At 46.9% G+C, this 18043-nt stretch overlaps 1 protein-coding gene across 3 annotated transcripts in view; it reads left to right on the plus strand.

Moving 5' to 3' along the window:
* ITK (IL2 inducible T cell kinase) overlaps window positions 1-18043 on the plus strand; it is a 296941-nt gene that overhangs the window by 44708 nt on the left and 234190 nt on the right. For all 3 annotated transcript variants that reach the window (XM_069199642.1, XM_069199643.1, XM_069199641.1), the window contains one exon: window positions 3566-3670. In XM_069199642.1, coding sequence (XP_069055743.1) covers window positions 3566-3670 — 105 coding nt within the window. The remainder of the gene's footprint in view (window positions 1-3565; window positions 3671-18043) is intronic.

Genomic DNA, 18043 nt, shown 5'->3' on the forward strand with positions numbered 1-18043 from the left:
TGTAATGTTTGCTCTAAGTGGTCCCAGGGTATGCCAGGCATGGGCCCCTCTTTCACGCTGTGTCACAGGATTCAAGCTAGCCTGGCTGATGAGGGGTGATACGCCAAAACCGGTCCCAGGACGCTTGTTTCCAGTCCAGGGAGGGCCTGGCAGCTCGGGCTGGACTGTTCCCATGTGGAGCAGGTTCGAGACTGATTTGCATATGGCTGGATCCAAACTGGGTGGCAATGTGAGAAAAGCACAATGTATTCAACCCAGATCTCTTGACTGGGGTTGAGTGTTTGAAAAGTTTCAGCACTCTGTCCATCATCTTGTTGTGTTTGCGTTGTAATTATGACCACATCGTATATATATAGAGATACTTCTGGAGTGGATAGTATACAAATAACAAGATTCAGCTGGGTCTCTTTCTGTGTTTTTAGCTTCCAGGAAATGGCATGGGTGCTTCAAATGTCCTTGAGGTTTGTGCTCCAGAATTTGCCATCAGTTCTTGAACTTTCTTCTGAAATTCGTTTTCTAGAAAGCAGTGGTTCTAGAAGGGTTCATTCAACAATTCAAATGTAGAATACTAGTGTGAAGTAGGCTATCTTGTCCACCAGGGTTTCTGAAGTACAATATAATTGTTAGCATGCATTAAACCTCATAGCAACTTTATTACAGGTTTACAAATGTTTATATATAATTTCATTCCATATCTGTAAATCATAGATACATAATGTGCAGTGTCCAGTGCACCAGGTGATGACACAAACGTGTGTAAATTAAAAGACAAGGATATTTTACTAGGGAGTTGACGTTCACCAGCATTCCAGGAAGAATAATGAAACAATCACATGAGATCAAACCTTTATCTAGTCTGTCTCAGCTTATCAACTTCTTGAACTGGAGAGCAACGTCAGGGTCGTCTTCACCAGGACATCATTCTTTGAGTAACGAAGCTGGAGTTTCTTGGGCCGAGAATCAATGGTCCAAGGATCTTCATGGATTATTGTAGGAAGGTAGCCTCTTTCTATCCTTGTAACCCCCACTTTTGGCTTGTTTGTGAGTATATGTCAGGGTGTTTTTACTGTCTCACTGGGATCCTGCTAGCCAGGGCACAGTGCTCATAGTGAAAACCCTATGTTGTCAGTGTGTTTGATATGAGTCACTGGGATCCTGCTAGCCAGGACCCAAGTGCTCATACGTTTGTGGCCTATATGTGTTCCCTGTGTGGTGCCTAACTGAAACACTGAGGCTCTGCTAACCAGAACCTCAGTGTTTATGCTCTCTCGCTGCTTTAAAATTGTCACTGCAGGCTAGTGACTAATTTTACCAATTCTCATTGGCACACTGGAACGAACACCCTTATAATTCCCTTATAATTCCCTTGTATATGGTACCTAGGTACCCAGGGGACTGGGGTTACAGGAGATCCCTATGGGCTGCAGCATTTCTTTTGCCACCCATAGGGAGCTCAGACAATTCTTACACAGGACTGCCACTGCAGCCTGAGTGAAATAACGTCCACGTTATTTCACAGCCATTTTTCACTGCACATAAGTAACTTATAAGTCACCTATATGTCTAACCCTCTCTTGAGGAAGGTTAGGTGCCTAGTTACTTAGTGTGTGGGCACCCTGGCACTAGCCAAGGTGCCCACACATTGTTCAGGACAAATTCCCCGGACTTTGTGAGAGCGGGGACACCATTACAGCCCTTTTGCACCTTCTTCCGGGGTTTGGCGGGCTCCTGCCCCCCCCGGACACTTGCGTGACTCTTGGACTTGGTCCCCTTCCTTTACAGGTCCTCAGGTCCAGGAATCCGTCTTCAGTGTTTTGCTGGTGCTTGTGGTTCTTGCAGAATCCCCTATTACGACTATTCTGTCTTTTTGGGGTAGCAGGGTAACTTTACTCCTACTTTTCAGGGTCTTGGGGTGGAGTATTTTGGACACCCTTGCTGTTTTCTCACAGTCCCAGTGACCCTCTACATCTTCCCATAGGTCTGGGGTCCATTCGTGATTCGCATTCCACTTTTGGAGTATATGGTTTGTGTTGCCCCTAGGCCTATGTCTGCCTATTGCATCCTATTGTGATTCTACATTGTTTGCACTACTTTTCTTACTGTTACTTACCTGTTTTGGGTTTGTGTACATATCATTCATGTATATTACTTACCTCCTAAGTGAGAGTATCCTCTGAGATACTTTTGGCATATTGTCACTAAAATAAAGTACCTTTATTTTTAGTAACTCTGAGTATTGTGTTTTCTTATGATATTGTGCTATATGATATAAGTGGTATAGCAGGAGCTTTACATGTCTCCTAGTTCAGCCTAAGCTGGTTTGCCATAGCTACCTCTATCAGCCTAAGCAGCTAGAAACACCCCTATTCTACTAATAAGGGATAACTGGACCTGGCACAAGGTGTAAGTACCACAAGGTATCCACTATAAGCCAGGCCAGCCTCCTACAATTATATTGTTGCTCTGATTAATAACAGTCTGCCTGAAAGGAAACTGCTGCAGCTAGCTTGATTCAATGCATTAAGGCATCTGTGGCTTATGATGTGCTTCGCCCATGCATTCCTGGATACCTGTGAGACTCACTCACTCTCGAGCCTGTACCTAGGTGCACTGAAGTAGTTTTCTTGTAGGCAGGTCGCTGTGGAAGGACCCATGCCAGTGGTGTGAGAGCTGTGCTCCGTCCCAGAGGAGCTCAATGGGCTCAATATCGGGGGTAAGCGCAAATAACTCCTGACGAAGGAACAAGTGAGGGCAGAAATGCATTTGACTAATGTAACCTGGACTAAGTGGAATGTGCACACAGCATGTAATTGAATAAAAGATGGAGAAACAGGATCAAAGCAGAAATGTTGTCTGCAGAACTTAATCTTTAATTGGCTATGGAATCATTTGATAAAAATATCCAAACAGGAGCTTTATGATATGGTTGGAATAATCATAAATAGTTGAAACATTGCTTGGGCAGTTCACATCTTTTCTCTTTCCTTTCTGGTGCTTAAAGCAGCCCTGGGAAATGTTTTAATACCATCCACATAGAGCCCAAGCAAAGTTGTGCGAGTCTCTGCCTCTAGTTTTCCCCCAATAAAAATGTGACCAACTGATTTGTTTTGCAGCATGACTTTCCACAAATATAGACTATAATGCCATGTGTATTATAGGCAGATCAGAAATGCAACAGAGCTCTACTTTAATACTTCAGGGATTTGCACAGTACTTAGAAGCATTGTTTATTTGCAGCAGCAAATCAAGTATGTGACTTTAAGAAAACCAGTGTGTCGCTCCCTCAGGGGTGGGTTATCTGATTAGCCCTTCGCCCATGAGCCTACCAGTCTTTCCCTGATGGCCAGTCTTGCCTGGACAGCCACTCACGTTAACTAGATTTGCTTCAAGATGTTGAGCTGCCATGAAATATGTATGTGACTATTTTCACAAGGCCTGGCCTTGTAATCCAAGCTGCGAGTGATGAATGTCTGTGAGAGGCTTACCTTTGACGGACGATGTAATACAGGAGGTGTTTGGTGAATTCTTGCAGTATAATGACTCAGATATTTTATTTTTTCGCTAGAAAAAAAGAACTCTCAAAGGTTCTATTGAGCTTTCCCGAATCAAGTGCGTCGAAATTGTGAAAAGTGACCTGATCATTCCCTGCAACTACAAATATCCATTTCAAGTGAGTACTTCTCAACAAGTAGGCATGTGTGCATGTATCAGAGGCTCTGCGCCAGGACCTGGAAATAGTACACTAGGGGCCATATGTACAAACACTTTTTCCCATAGACACAGAATGGGTAAAAACCTTTGCTACATCTGGCCCTAGGTTTTGTAAAATGTGCAGTGAACCGTTTAGGACCTAGGGTCTGTAGGCTATTTAAATGTATGTGCTTTTGGCCTGTCGGGTGCCAGACAGTTGTCCCCATAAAGCCGCTTGACAAGACAAGCTTCCTACTGCCCTACGCTGGATATGCGTGGTAAATAAAATGGTCACACTTTGGTCATCTATGGTGGACAATGTCCAGCCGTGGCAAATTATGGCTTGTTCATGAAGATAAAATCAGGACAATCATACTGGATTCCCCTGCTCAGTCAATGACCATGCATGCTATAACTATTGTAGGCCTGCAGTGTTTTACATAGTGCCCCTTGCCTCTCTGTGCTGCATCAAAGAACTCGAAATGTATTGTGCGAGTTAAATCACTCTTAGCAGGAGTGAAGATGTTGTGTACATATGTGATACAGATATTATTACATCTTGGATTGTAGACACATGCATACCGTAGATGTAGCACATCGGGCTGTTATAGGATGAATAGAGGCCAACCGGGTTGATCAAAACTGAAAAGAACAGAGATTATAGGATGAATTTTAGCTGTAGCTTTCAGTAGCTTTCAGGTGTTATGCAGTATTTATAGACTGGATTGCAGAGGCAGCGCGCAGATGCTTTAAAGTGGTTCTAGCACGATTGTAAATGTCATGCAGTATTTGTAGACTGGATTGTATAGCACAGATGCAGCCTCCAGATGTTATGCTGTATTTATGGACTGGATTGCAGAGGAAGGGTACAGGTAATGCAGTTGTTCTAGTATGGATCGAACAGTGTACAGATTTCATGCATGTGTTATGGCAAAGATTTTAGAGGATGTGTGCTGATGTTATGCTGTAGTTTGTCTAGAGGTTCTGAATCAGTACACAGGTGTTGGGCTCTCCTGATTAATTGTAGCACAATGCATAGATGTTTGGCAGCTACCATTCAGTGAAAACACTGTTTGCAGCTGCTATGCAGCTCCTGTAACACAGACTGAAGACTCAACGCACACATTTGTGCAGTGTTTCTGGGGTGGAATGAAGATGCAGAGTACAGATGAAATCACGACTGAAGACAGTGCACATTCATTCTACGTCCTTGGAGTGAAGAAGAAGTGTGTAGATGTTTTGTAGCCCAGACTAAAGGCAGCATATTTGTGTTCAGAAATTAAAGTAACCTTTTGCTGAAGTTATGCAACGGGAGCGTTTGTATTGAATTCTTGATGTATGCTTTGTCTCCAGGATGCGTAGCTGTGCAATCCTTGAGGGTGGTGGCGTTCCCTATGGACAACCTCAGTGGGGACATATTTTTTGAAAATCAGAACCTGACCTATACGCGCCCCTGTCAAAGAAAGGGCCAGCTTCCTCCCCTTTTTTCAATTTTAACCCCTCCCCCCCCCATAGCCACGGTTTCCTTTTTATTATTTTGGGGGGTGGGTATGGGGGCTCGTTCAACCCCCACGTCATTATGAGGCCCCGAGAACCCCATCCCTTGAAGCTGCATCATATTATTAATGGGGAGGGAGTGTGTTAGTTCCCCGAGCGATTACGAGGCCCTGCAGAACCATTTCATCTTAGTACATAAGATTGTATTAGGACATTGAGAAGTATTTTTTTTTTAAAGTGATACATTTCAAACATAAATTCAGAAACATTTATTCCTCTCTCCACTCTGATATCAGGCAAGTTAATTTTATGTGCACTTTTTGAGTGAGCTGGTTTCCTAATATACATGAACAAAAATGTAGTTAAATAAAACACAGGATAAGGGTTTGTACAGCGCACATCCTGACGTCATGCATTGTGAGGTCATCTTGCATATGATATTGAAGAAAATGGGGAGATGGTGAAATAGAATAATTGCCTAGGAGCACACAATTTGGTAAAGTGGGGAAACTGGGATTAATCACAGGTTATCTGGTTTCACATTGTGCAATTCAGTCACTAGATGTGTATGCTTTGCTGCCCTCTACACCCACCATACTGTCATAAACCCCCTCCAAAATCACCCACCACTTTGATTGCTACACTGCTGGCATCAATGTGGTCCTCGGTCACACGACAAACTAAGCTTGTGGCCCCTGGGGAAATGTTTAAGAGTACCCACGTTCTATCACACCATTCATAACATCAGCGATGCCATCTGAAATAACATCATGGGTAAGTATACTGTGCATGGTGAGGGTGCTTTAGGGCATGAGTCATGGTTACTTGACATAACTAAGACCGGTGAATTCCAATGGTTTTGTAAGTTTAAAATGTTCTGTTTTGACTGACATTTTTTAACCTTTGATTTTATTCAATTAATATATCACATATAAATATATATAGTCACTGAGAAAACCAGTTAAAGTGACGTTATTGTTAGGTGAATAGGTCAATCAGAACATTAACGATTTGACTAAAAAAAACACACAATCATCAAAGATGTCATGTGAAATATAATCAGGGATGTCATAAATGTCATAGAACATGTTATACGTCATAATATGTAAGGTCATAAGCAGTGCATGGTGGGGGCGCAAGTTATAGCTAGCCAATTTGTGATTTTTTTTTTAGTTCAAGACGTGAATGTTGTGACTGACATATTCAGTTTACTTTAACCTTTGTTTTTTTGTGAATTTCTAAATAAAAATAAACTTTTTTATCACACCTAACTATAACAATATGTTAACCGTTGGTCTTTTCAGTGAAATTCTAGGTTGTTTTTTTTAACATAAAGTAATCTTTCATTACCATATGAAAAGCCAACCCCCTGCCGCGCACGTCCTTTGGGCAAGTGCAGTGGGGTGTTGACTGCAGGGCTAAGTCTGTGGCCAAGCCCTTCTGCAGCCGCTCCCCCCCAGACAGCCAACCCCATGCTGTGAACTGGCTTTTGTCGAGGGCCTGGGTAGTGCTAGGCCCTGCATCCAACTCCCTGCAGGCAGCTATCCTAGGTAGCTCACCCTGTGCTGCGTAGGCCTTTGGTCATGCGTGGCATGGGGTTAGTCGCAGGACCTGTCTTGCAGCCAAGCCGTGCATCCAACTCCCTGCAGGCAGTGAACCTTATGCTTTGCACAGCTTTTGTTAAATGCAGTAGAGCCCAGCTAACTTGCCAGTTGAAGAAGGGGGAACTTAGGCCTGCTGGGGGGCTGTGGCCCCACCACTATCTGAGGCTTAGCTGAACCCAGGGACAGCCTTCCAGCCCATGCAGTGTGGGAAAGCACTGTGACAAGCTGGTGCTGTAGTTTGGGCGGGAGCCGCAGTGATCTGCAGGAGGGGATGACCTACAGCAAGTGCAGACGATCGATGGATCTGGTGCGGGCCGTGGCTGGGCTTGTCGCTGTGTGCTGCTGGTGCAGTGGGGCCCTGTGGAGCATTGGTACTGGTGCAGCCAGGCGTGTTGGCGGCTGAGATGAGTTGGTGAATGTGGCGGCTCTGTCTGCAGGGGGTCTCTTGCCAGAACAGAGTGGTGATCCGAGGAGTCACTTGAGGTGCGCCGTGGCTCCTCGTTGGCACAGGAGAATAAAGTGCCTCCCACTAAGGAAGAAGATCACCCGGTGGACATGGGCCCCTCTAGCTGGGCATATCAGCACCCCTGATGACTGCCTGGGGAGGCGGCGGGGTGGAGTAGTGTGGGCCTATGGGGGAGCTGCCTGGCAGTTTTGCACCCATTTGTTGCTGGATGAATCGGGCCTTGATTATAGCCTGGCACCTACAGCAGTGCTGATTCACCAGTGACAGTGAGGCACCTGGCACTTTTGAGGTGGATTGAACTTGCACCCTAAGTTGGGGCAGACAGACTTCGGCCGATGGTGCTGCCTGGGGGCCCATGAGTGACTGAAGGGCCTATGTGCAGAGACGTGCACTGGCAAACCCTAGCTGTCAACTGGAAAGAGTTGCCGGGGGGGGCGGGCTTGCGGGCCCGGGACAGATGAGCCTTGCTGTCCACGTGAAGAAGAGTGGTGGGGCCCAGCATGACACGGATCCCACGTGGGTAAGGCCTTTGAGTGGCAGGAAAAGGGGCACCTGGGGGGTCTTAGCATGGCATGGGTGGCCCTATCTGTGCACAAGGTGTGCCGCCAGAGCGGGCACTGTGCAGACATCAGCAATTGAGCAGTGGTGGTTGGAGGGTGGCCAGCTGGTGAGCGGTTCACTGGAAGCCCTGGAAAATCAGAGAAGAGAAGCCTGTTCCTCTTGTATGATTTCACCTCCCGGGGTCGGACAATGCTACACAACTTGTGAGGGTGCCCCAGAACGGTTTTGTAGGTCACACTGATCCTGCTGGTGCTGGTGGAGTCTGGTGCTGGGATTCTAGGGGAGGCTCATTTTTCCCAGACGACACTTGTGAACTTGTGGGGGCTACTGGCAGCTGCTGGGCACTGTGCACCATGGGGAAGGACAAAGCTACACGCTCGTACTTCAGTAACACTATAACACAATATACCACACCCAGGCTGCCCTCTCAGTGGATTACCCAGCAGGTGGGCATGAAATCAAGTGGCACCTTCCCAGAGGGAGGGGCACCCCTCAGGTGCAGATCTAGTGGTGGCCCTACAGGGATCCCACACAGCATTGGAACACAAGATTGAGGCTGTTTCTATTGATGCCCACTTGCTTAGAGCTCACCTGCGGAAAGTGGCAAGGTGATGACGAGGTGATGACGGCTGAGGGTAACAATAAAAGTTTGCAGGGGGATGTTTCTCTGCATAAGCAGCAAATGGCTAAGAAGTCTACTGTTACACCTGAGCTTAAATATAGGGCTGCACTCGCTCTAAATAGCATTCAGGCGCTGGAATTCCCAGATCAAGTCGAGGGCTCATCTGTGGAGGGGTTTCTGGGGGCCTGGATGAGACAACAGCTGCAGCCACGGAGGCTCTCAGACATCCTTGTCGTTGAGCAGGCACACAGGGCCCTGATACCTCCACCCCTCCTGGTTCCTCCCCCCTCTCCCATCACCCCACTAAGGGCTATCATAGTCAAAATCCTGAATAATGGAGACAAGAATTGTATTTCACGAGGTGCCAGGGAGCCAGCGGTTCCACTGTCTGAGAACAGTAAGATTGCAGTTTATCCTGACTACACTAGGAGGTTATAAGAGCAGCACAATTCATGTATGGCCGTAAAGCAAAAGCTGCAGATGATGAAATTGAAAGGCATGCTGTTGCATCCTTCCAAACTGAAAGTTATATTGCAGGGTAAGGTGCACTTTTTTGAACATCCTGATGAGGTCTGGGATTGGCTTGAATTGTGGGACAGATCCTCTCTTGGCTGGCTTGGAGAACATGCCTGCTGGGGACCTAGTGTGGGGTCCGGTCTTGGATCTCAGGGGGCAGGGGTGACTATGCAGATGATAGGAGAAGTGGACATGCAGATGCTGGGCAGGGGTGGGAGTCTGTGGGGTGCTGGTTGTGCTCTCAATGACCAGCCCTGCAACTGTAGACTCTGAAGCTGCAAATGACACTGTACCTGAAACAATGTTGACTGGCTCAGAGCTGTCATAGACTTCTTTATGTTCCTGTTTGCCAGAGTAAAACAACTGAAACGTTTTGAGGAAATTGGGGTGCGGTTCTGGAGTGAATGGTCATGGTGCTCTCCTCGATTGGTGGCCCCTGAATCTTTACTAGACTGCCCGCTTTAGTGCATCACCTTGTGTGTATGTCCTGGGTGTGACAGTTTGAGGATGGCTGTTCTGGGCTGGGTCGCATGGCTCCTCTTGATTGGGGGTGTCTCCAGTCTTTCCCTGGGGAGGGGCAGGCAATTCCTGTTATCGCTTATTTTTTGCTGCCTGGTTGGGTTAGAAGCTGTGTGTGTGGGGGCCTGTCACTGTTAGATGGGGTAATATTTTTGGTGTTGTCCTGGACCATCATTTGGGTAGACGCAAGTAGGCACCATATTACACTACATTAGACAGGGGTGGAGTTCATGGTTGGGGTTCTGTTCTTTTGGTGTGTATTATGTGTGTGATGTAGCAGCTGCACTGGGTGTTAATGCATTGTAGGTCCAGGGAGTGATGCTTGCCTTACTACAACTCTTACATGGGAGATAAATACAGATTCTTGACATGTAATGTCTGGGGGTTGGGCCCTTACACAATGCGCTATAGTATGATTTCTTTCTTAAAATGACATAAAATTGACGTAGCTTGTCTCCAGGAGACCCATTTGAGTGATTCTGAGGCCCATAAAGTGGCTACGATGTGGAAGGATCAGATTTATCATGCCTCTTACACTACATATGCTAGGGGTTTCTTAATCCTGTTCATGCCGGCAACTCCACTTTCCTTATCATAAATGGAGGCAGATGTTGATGGCCAATTTATGTTGGTACAGGGGCAGTTGGATGGGAGGGACATATTCCTGCTAAACCCCTATGGACCCAGTAAGGATGACTCAGATTTTTTTTTATGGTGTGCAAGACTTGGTTAGTCAGGATGCAGATGTGCCTCTGCTCTGGTTGGGTGACTTCAGTTGTGTGTTGGATGGAGAACTAGACAGGCCCCCCCTCGCCAGGGCACAAAATCTGAATAAGTGCTGCATTAAGGGCCATGATTCATAATCTGGGGCTGTCAGATGTCTGGAAGAAACAGCACCCGCTGCACAGAGCGTACACCTGCCCTTACCTCACTTATAACACAAGGCATATTGCTGGCTGGGATCCCCAGAAATGACAAGGTGACTGTGTCCTACCAAGGAAGGTTTTTGTCTGGTTATACCCCTGTCTGTTATGAACTAGGGTGCGTCATGGCTCCATAACAGAGTGCTCTGTAGTGATTTCCAGCGGACATATTTGTCAGATGTGGAGGTAGGGAGTCAATGTCGCAGACACTGACGGAATACATGGAGCATAATTGGGTACCACTTCTTGCAAGGCCACTAAATGGGAGGCCATGAAGTTAGTGTTGTGTGGCCAGTATATGGTGCTGACATGTGAGGTATGAAGGCAATTGTGGCCGGAGCTCCAGGAGGGGTAGGCAGAACTGGCCAGCCTGCAGATGCGGGACTTAGCTGACCATGGGCGTCGGAGGGAGAAGGCGGCCGTGCACTGTGGTATAGCGGATACCGGGACAGGTTAGATAGATTTACTATGAAACATTATCAGTAACTGCTGCATAGGAAGAGGGACAAGTCAGGGAGACTTCTGGCCTAGGTACTACTAAGGAAGGGGGCTGTCGCCCCTATCCCACATTTGATAGCACCAAGCGATGTCTCAGCGGCCTCTCAGGCAGCAGTCATGGCTACTTTTCAGCTGCACTTGGAGGGGTTTTACAGGGAAAATCCAGACATCACCAAGACAATGATCCAGGCTTTTTTTAGATGCTTTGAGCTCCCAAGAGTATGGGAGGTGGCGCATGCCCAACCAGACTCCGACCTTACATTGGATGAGTTGAGAACAGCACTGAAAATGCTCCTTAGACATAAGGCTTGTGGGAGAGATGGGTTTCTGGCAGAAATGTACCAGGATTTTTCAGCTACTCTCACACAGGGTCTCCTGGATGTGTATCTGGAGGCGCAGGACATTGGGCGCTGCCACCGACAATGCAGGAGGGGGATATCTGTTTATTGCCTAAGCCAGGAGAGAATAAGCCAGACCTTGCAGCCTATCACCTGCTTACTATGATAAACATAGATGTGAAGATCCTCTGTTGAATTTTAGCTAATCACCTGAGGGCCTGAGTAAATGAGGATCAGTGCAGGTTTATTCCCGGCAGTAACAATGGCATGAATCTGAGGAGATTCATTCACATACTTCATGAAGTGGAGGGAGCGGAAGCGGAAATGGCCCTGGTCTCAGTGGACATAGCAAAAGCCTTTGGTTGGCTAGGGGTCTCTAAAGGTTTGTAGAATTTGGGCCGAGATTCCAAGTCTAGATCCGTTTGCTCTATACATGCCCTATGCAAGGTTGTCTGTTGCCCCCTTTATTGTTTTCACTGGTGATGGAGCCCATGGTGCTCTGAGTTCATCGAGAACGGTATCAATGAAGCACAGAGCTCGGATTGAAGTTTAAAAAAAATAAAATAGAGGTGGCTGAGTGACACCCCTCCCTTAGATCCAAAGGACTCCATACCCCAGAGCCAAAATCTAAGGAGGGGCATGCTGCCCCCGACCTCAAGCCTTAATAGGCCCCAGGAACACCAATCCCTCAGGGCCCAGTGCATTTTAAAACAGGAGAGGGCCCAATCCTCATTAGGCCTTGGGGACCCCATCCCAGAGGCCACACTTATTTCTTAAGGAGAGGGGGCTGCGTGGTCCCTCTCCCCAAGACTCATTAGGCCATGGGGACGCTATTCCCCAAGGACATACTTTTTCATAAGGGGAGGCAGGACCAAGCGAACCCCCTTCCCGAGCCTATTATGGCCCTGGGGACCCCTTCCCCTTTGGCCTCCCTTTAATATAGGTGGGTGCCCCAGTGCCCACCCTGGGCACCCACCAACAACACCATGGGAGCTGTGGGGGGAGCCCAAGGGCCCCCGTCAGTTCCTCACATAATGCGGGAGCCAGAATTACTCCCGCCCGGAGGGAGCAGCTATTTATGTTGCTCCCTTCAGGTGGAGCAGTAGGTTGCTCTGTGATACAGGCAGTGGAATAGAACAGAAGTCTGATCCCAGCCTGCAGAGCATTTTTAAACCTCCTGCAGGCCTGGCACAGACTCAGTGTTTGCTCCCGTTTGATGGGAGATTTGAAAATGCTCCCGCCAGACGGAAGCAAACATATATTTCCCTGCCAACACCAAAACAGGAAAACTACTGTGTCCTGGGGGTGGGCTCCCCGGGACACAGTAAGGGAGGGGTGGGGTCCATGGATCTCTTAAAGGCTCAAGGAGGAGGTGCACGTAGCCCCTCCCCTTTAACTCGATTGGTGTGAAGGATGGCTTAAAGCCATCCTCCACACGGGTCCTCGCATGCTGAGGACGGCTCCAGGCCTTCCTCACACTGGAGGCAGGAAGTTTTTCTGGTGCAAGCACCAGAGGGATTTCCTTTCATTTAGAATAGCCTCGGAAGCAGAGTAAGAGTTTCTCCTGCTCCTGAAGCTATTTTATTTTTTTCTCTCAAGTGATGATTGGCGCACGTGGTCCGCTGACATAATTTCAGAGGAAGTGAAAGTGAAATGCACCGATCAACTAATTCTACTTTCACTACTTCGGTGCTCAGGGCATATCTCAAATTCCCCGAGCACCGAAGCTCACAGGAGAGGTATTGTTGGGAAGGGAAGACTCCTCTCTCCAATGGTACCTTTTCATAGTGGATCCCTGCTTGGGGATCGCCGAAGGAGGGCAATCCCCAAACAAGGATCTTCCCACCAGACATGAAGGAGCGGGAAAGCGGTCCCTTGGGCAAGGGCTTGTGTTCCTCCCTGAAAATGATAATATTATGGGTGCTGAGGGGGGAGATGGGTGCAATTACTCCAAATGCCCCTCTAGGGGGAAGGCTACTAGATTTCAGGGATTACAATTTGTGATTGTAGGGGTGGGAGCAGCCCAGCTTGGGCATGGCCATGCCCCCACCACCATAAAAGTAGGGAAACAGTCTTTGTGACAGATGGGGGCAATTACTTGCATCTGGCACCTTGGGGGCAGAAAGCCCACCTAGACACCAGGGGTTTTTCTTACTAATAGTAGGGGTGGGGCTGCCCAGCATGGGCATGGCCATGCCCCCACTCCCATAAAAATGGTCAAACAGTCTTTCTGCCCTCCCTGGGGAGCAGATGTGGGCATTTACCCCAATCTCTCCCCCAGAGGGTAAGAAAGCCCACTCAGCACCAGGGATTATTATCTTTTACATTTTAGGAGTGGAGGCTGCTCAGCATGGCCACGGGCATGCCCCCACACCCATAAAATAGGGAAAAAGTATTTCTGCCCCCCAAGTGTGTCAGAAAGCCAACTAGACACCAGGGGTTACTTTTGTTTCAAATTGCAGGGATGGTGATTGCCCAGCATGGGCTTGTCCATGCCCCTATCCCATAAAAATGGGGAAACAGTTTTTTTGCCTCCCTCCCTGTGGACAGATAGGGTACTTACCCCCAGTCTGCCCCTCAGAGGGCAGAAAGCCCATTGTATGGCAGCAATATTTTTTATAAAATAATGGGTTGTGTCTTTACCAGCCTAACATCAGGCCCTAGCTTCACTCCTAAAACTGCAACAGTCTTTCTGATCCCCTGCGGACTAAAGCATCCAATCCCAATGGCATCAAGTTGAAATCTGATTCTTTCTAGTGTTTATTTTTACTAATAGGCGAGGAGAGTTTGGCTAACTCACAGTATCCTCCCACTTGCAATGGCTGCACCTTTTGGGCTTGGGAAGGCTGCCACCTGGAAAAAACCTACTAGACGCAGACAGCTCTGAAAACTAGACAGCTGAGGTAGTAAAGGGTGGTATGATTCACTTGCATCCCACATCATTTTGAAAGTAATGGGCGCGTCATTTTAACTCCTGCTGTGAGCAGGCGTTAACAATTACACTTAAAATGGCACTGTGAAATGATGTAAATTTCATTGCACCGTTTTTACAGGCTTTCCTGCAGGGGAACGCACCCTTTGCGCAGACATAATGTGGTGCTAGGGGGCACAAAGTGGCGCAATGCAAGCATTGCACCACTTTGTAACTACAGCGAAGCAGAATGGCCTCCTTAACGGCACATTAGCATAAAAAAAATTATGCCAGAGTGGCACTAAGAGGTGCTAGGGCTTTGTAAATCTGTCCTTTATTGTTTTGCAAGTTTTATGACGGAATACTTTTGGCTCAAAATGGACTCCATAGAAGTGTGACATAGTTGTTAGAGCAGAATGCAATGAAAGCTTAGTTTAGAATGTTGAGTATACAGTTACATGCAGAAGAATAAAGACTGTAATATGCAGTTCCATGTACGGCATAGTCATTGGTGGGTACCCAGGCTGGGAGGATGCTACTACTGGAGAGGAGATAGGGCATAAGTAACTCGAAGGACATGTTCCAAGCAAACTGCTCGTGTGTGCCATGTGTGTCGCTGTCGAAGTACGGAATAGACGCTTCATGCATTTCGAATCAAAGCGCAGCTACAGTTGATATGAAGCAGCTAGAGACAACAAATGCACTGCTAAGATCTACACATAGTTGGCCGAGAACCTCTGCTCAGGCAATACATAAAGGTACCTCGCTGCCACGCAAGATAAAATTGTATAATATACAGAGTGTTAATGCTGAAGGCAGATACAACCAGATTTACAAAGCACAGCCAAAGATGATCATAACTTGCCAAATAACTCTGCGAACAGAAGCGCTACAAGGTGGAGATCAACCAGGTTTCAGGAAGTGGGAACTGACGTTTAGAAAAGAGGAAATAAATGACTTACCAAATCCACTAAATAGAGTCATTGTATCACAGCACTTGGTGAAGTGGCTCAAGGAGGAGTGCCCAGGGTTGTGTTTACAGAGCTGTCCATACCCGAAGCTGTTTGCCCACAAAGTTGCAGAGCGGGGCTCAGAATAGGTCTTCAAAGAATAAAGAGCCAAAAGCGACGTAGGTCTTCAAAGAATAAAGAGCCAAAAGCAACTTTCAGGTAGTGACTTTTTTCAGATGGCACCTAAGAAAGAAGCCAAAATTCCATGTAGGGTTAAAGGCGATCCTGAAGCCAACATATCAAAGAACCTTAGAGAAGTTTTGCATAAACATGATTACCGTGATAGACAGCACACCACCCTAGACGCCAGTAAGTTCCACCCTGATCTATAATCCATTTGTAGATCTTTCGAAGCATGCGTAGGGTGTGGAAGCAACCTGATCAGACAACGCTTAGAGCGATGAGTCTAAGATGACGCCGAGGTTGTGGGCGTGGTCCATGGGGGTAGGGCCGTTTCCGACTGCAGAGGGCCACCAGGACTCGTTCCAGGCAGAGGGTGTGGAGCCGAGGATGAGGACTTCTGTTTTGTCCGAGTTCAGTTTGAGGCAACTATCTTTCATCCAGGCGCCGACTGCTTTTATTCCTTCGTGGAAATTGTTTTTGGTGGTGGTCGGGTTGTTCGGGTGAGGGAGACTATCAGTTGGGTGTCATTGTCGTAGGAGATGATGGCGGCCAGTGGGGTCATGTAGAGTTTGAAAAGGGTGGGACTCAGCGAGGATCCTTGGGGGACGCCGCAGTTGATCTCAGTGGCTTCTGAGAGAAAGGGGGGGAGTCGAACCTTTTTTGTTCTGCCGGTGAAGAACGAGGAGAGCCATTGATTGCAGTGCTGAGTCTCGGATGCCGGCGTCGTGGAGGCGGGTGCGTAGTGTGTCATGTGAGATTGTGTTGAAGGCAGCAGAAAGATCCAGGAGGATGAGCGCGACGGTTTCGCCTCAGTCAAGAAGGGTGTGGATGTCATCTGTGGCGGTGAGGAGGGCGGTCTCGGTGCTATGGTTTCTTCTGAATCCTGACTGACATGGGTCCACTCTGCACAAGGGAGGCATTGCATGGGTGTTGCAGTGGGTGTTACCACACAACATCTATGGATTTCGATGCATCCCCAGATTTATAAGACCTAGTAAACCTGGGGGTACGTCAAATCCTCATACCTCCCCAGGGGAGGCGCAGCGAGGAGAAATATCAAAATGTGTCCTTGTTTTCCTCTTTCCATGTGCGCTGCATTCTGCAGCGCACATAGAAAGAGGAAAATGACTCCTAGGGTTGTTTTTGTGCAGGAAGGTGGACCTTCCTGCACAAAAACAATCGTGCATGCAACGCAGACACCCTTGCACGGGTGCCTGCATTGTTGCTAGGCTGCACATTGTTCACCAGCACAGGGGGAAAGGACAGGATTGCGCCGTATGCCTTTGATATAAGAGTGGCTCTGTGTTTTATACGGTTATGCACACTGTGTAAATCTTGCGTTTGTGATTTTATTTTATGGTTGGCTCGGGGTGACTGTCATAACCACGAGGGGTGATAATCACAAGGTGTGATAGATTTTGAAACGCTGAATTATTCAGATGTTTTTATAATGTTTGTTTACTAGGCACTTCTATCTTCTGCGGACCTGAGGAAGCCCGTAGTAGACAGGGGCTGAAACACATCGACATTATAACTGGAGGAGTTGTTCGAAATTTTAAAGAGACTCAGATGGATATAGGAGATACATATTTTGCAAAGAGCATGGATAGATGTATTTTCTACTTGTACTACCTCCCATGTGGAATGAGTATATAAATTTATGATAACAGCCACATAAAATTGGGTGAAATTGGAAGATTGGAAGATTGGAGTAGGGCTAAAAGTGGACTACCAGCCAGAGACCAGGCATACTCTTTTTTGTTTCTTTGTTTGTCAATTGTGTTGTATTATAATTTTCAAGGGAAGATTTTGTCATAATTTGTTTTTCAGGTGCTCTGAGTAACATGCTCAAGTGTGACTTTGATAGATGCAAAAATAAAAATGTTTTTAGAATGGATTTATTACAGGTCCAATGATTAATTAATGTATTCACTGATGCAATTCATAATCTGTATTTTTTCCTATTACAACAATTGTTTTGGGCTGTGTATTTGACTTTTATTTACCCAGTTGTAATAGGGTTTTTAGGGAACACCTCTGTTGTGTTTAGTATGCTATAGATACTGCACATTCCTGCCCTTTCCTTTTGATACAGGGCAGTGCAGCAAGATGATTTGCTGCTCTGCCCTGTGCCAGAAGCCCTGTGCCAGAAGCCCATAAGTATGGCTCTTAGTCTGGAGTGAGTGTTAATGCTGTCAGAGGTGAAGATCGTGCTGAAAGGTACGCTGCTGACATGAATGCCAGAAGTGCCCAGAGTGAATCAGTCATGAATGTGAAAAGTAAGCCAAAGCAAAAGACTGAAGTACACCAAGTAATGTCTACACGTAAAAAGAAGTTATGTTTCAGATGTGGATTTTCATTTCCACACGAAGGTAAAAAAGCCAAGACCAAAACGACAAAATTCAATATACACAAGAAATTATCAAATTTTTTAAAGATAAAAGAGTCTTATTCCTTAGGACTCAATGTATGCGTTGTTTTAGCGCAAAGTACCTGATATGCCCAAAAATAAATCCGCAAGTGTGGTGATGCATCAGAAAAGCAAGCGATGAGTCGATTCCTAACTCGCAAGTGATGCTGTGCGACGATTCTTTTCCTGCAGGGTGGGCAATGAATCCATTCTTTCTCCACAGGAGAAAAGGCACTGCGTCTATTCTCCAGCCCCGAGGCATGACCTGCGTCGAATTTTCAGTAGCGGGACAGGCACTGTGTCATTTTTTTCTGATGCACACACAGCAGTGCGTGGATTTCCCCCCGCAGGTTAC

This window comes from Pleurodeles waltl, chromosome 7 (assembly GCF_031143425.1).
Source record: "Pleurodeles waltl isolate 20211129_DDA chromosome 7, aPleWal1.hap1.20221129, whole genome shotgun sequence".
NCBI lineage: Eukaryota > Metazoa > Chordata > Amphibia > Caudata > Salamandridae > Pleurodeles > Pleurodeles waltl.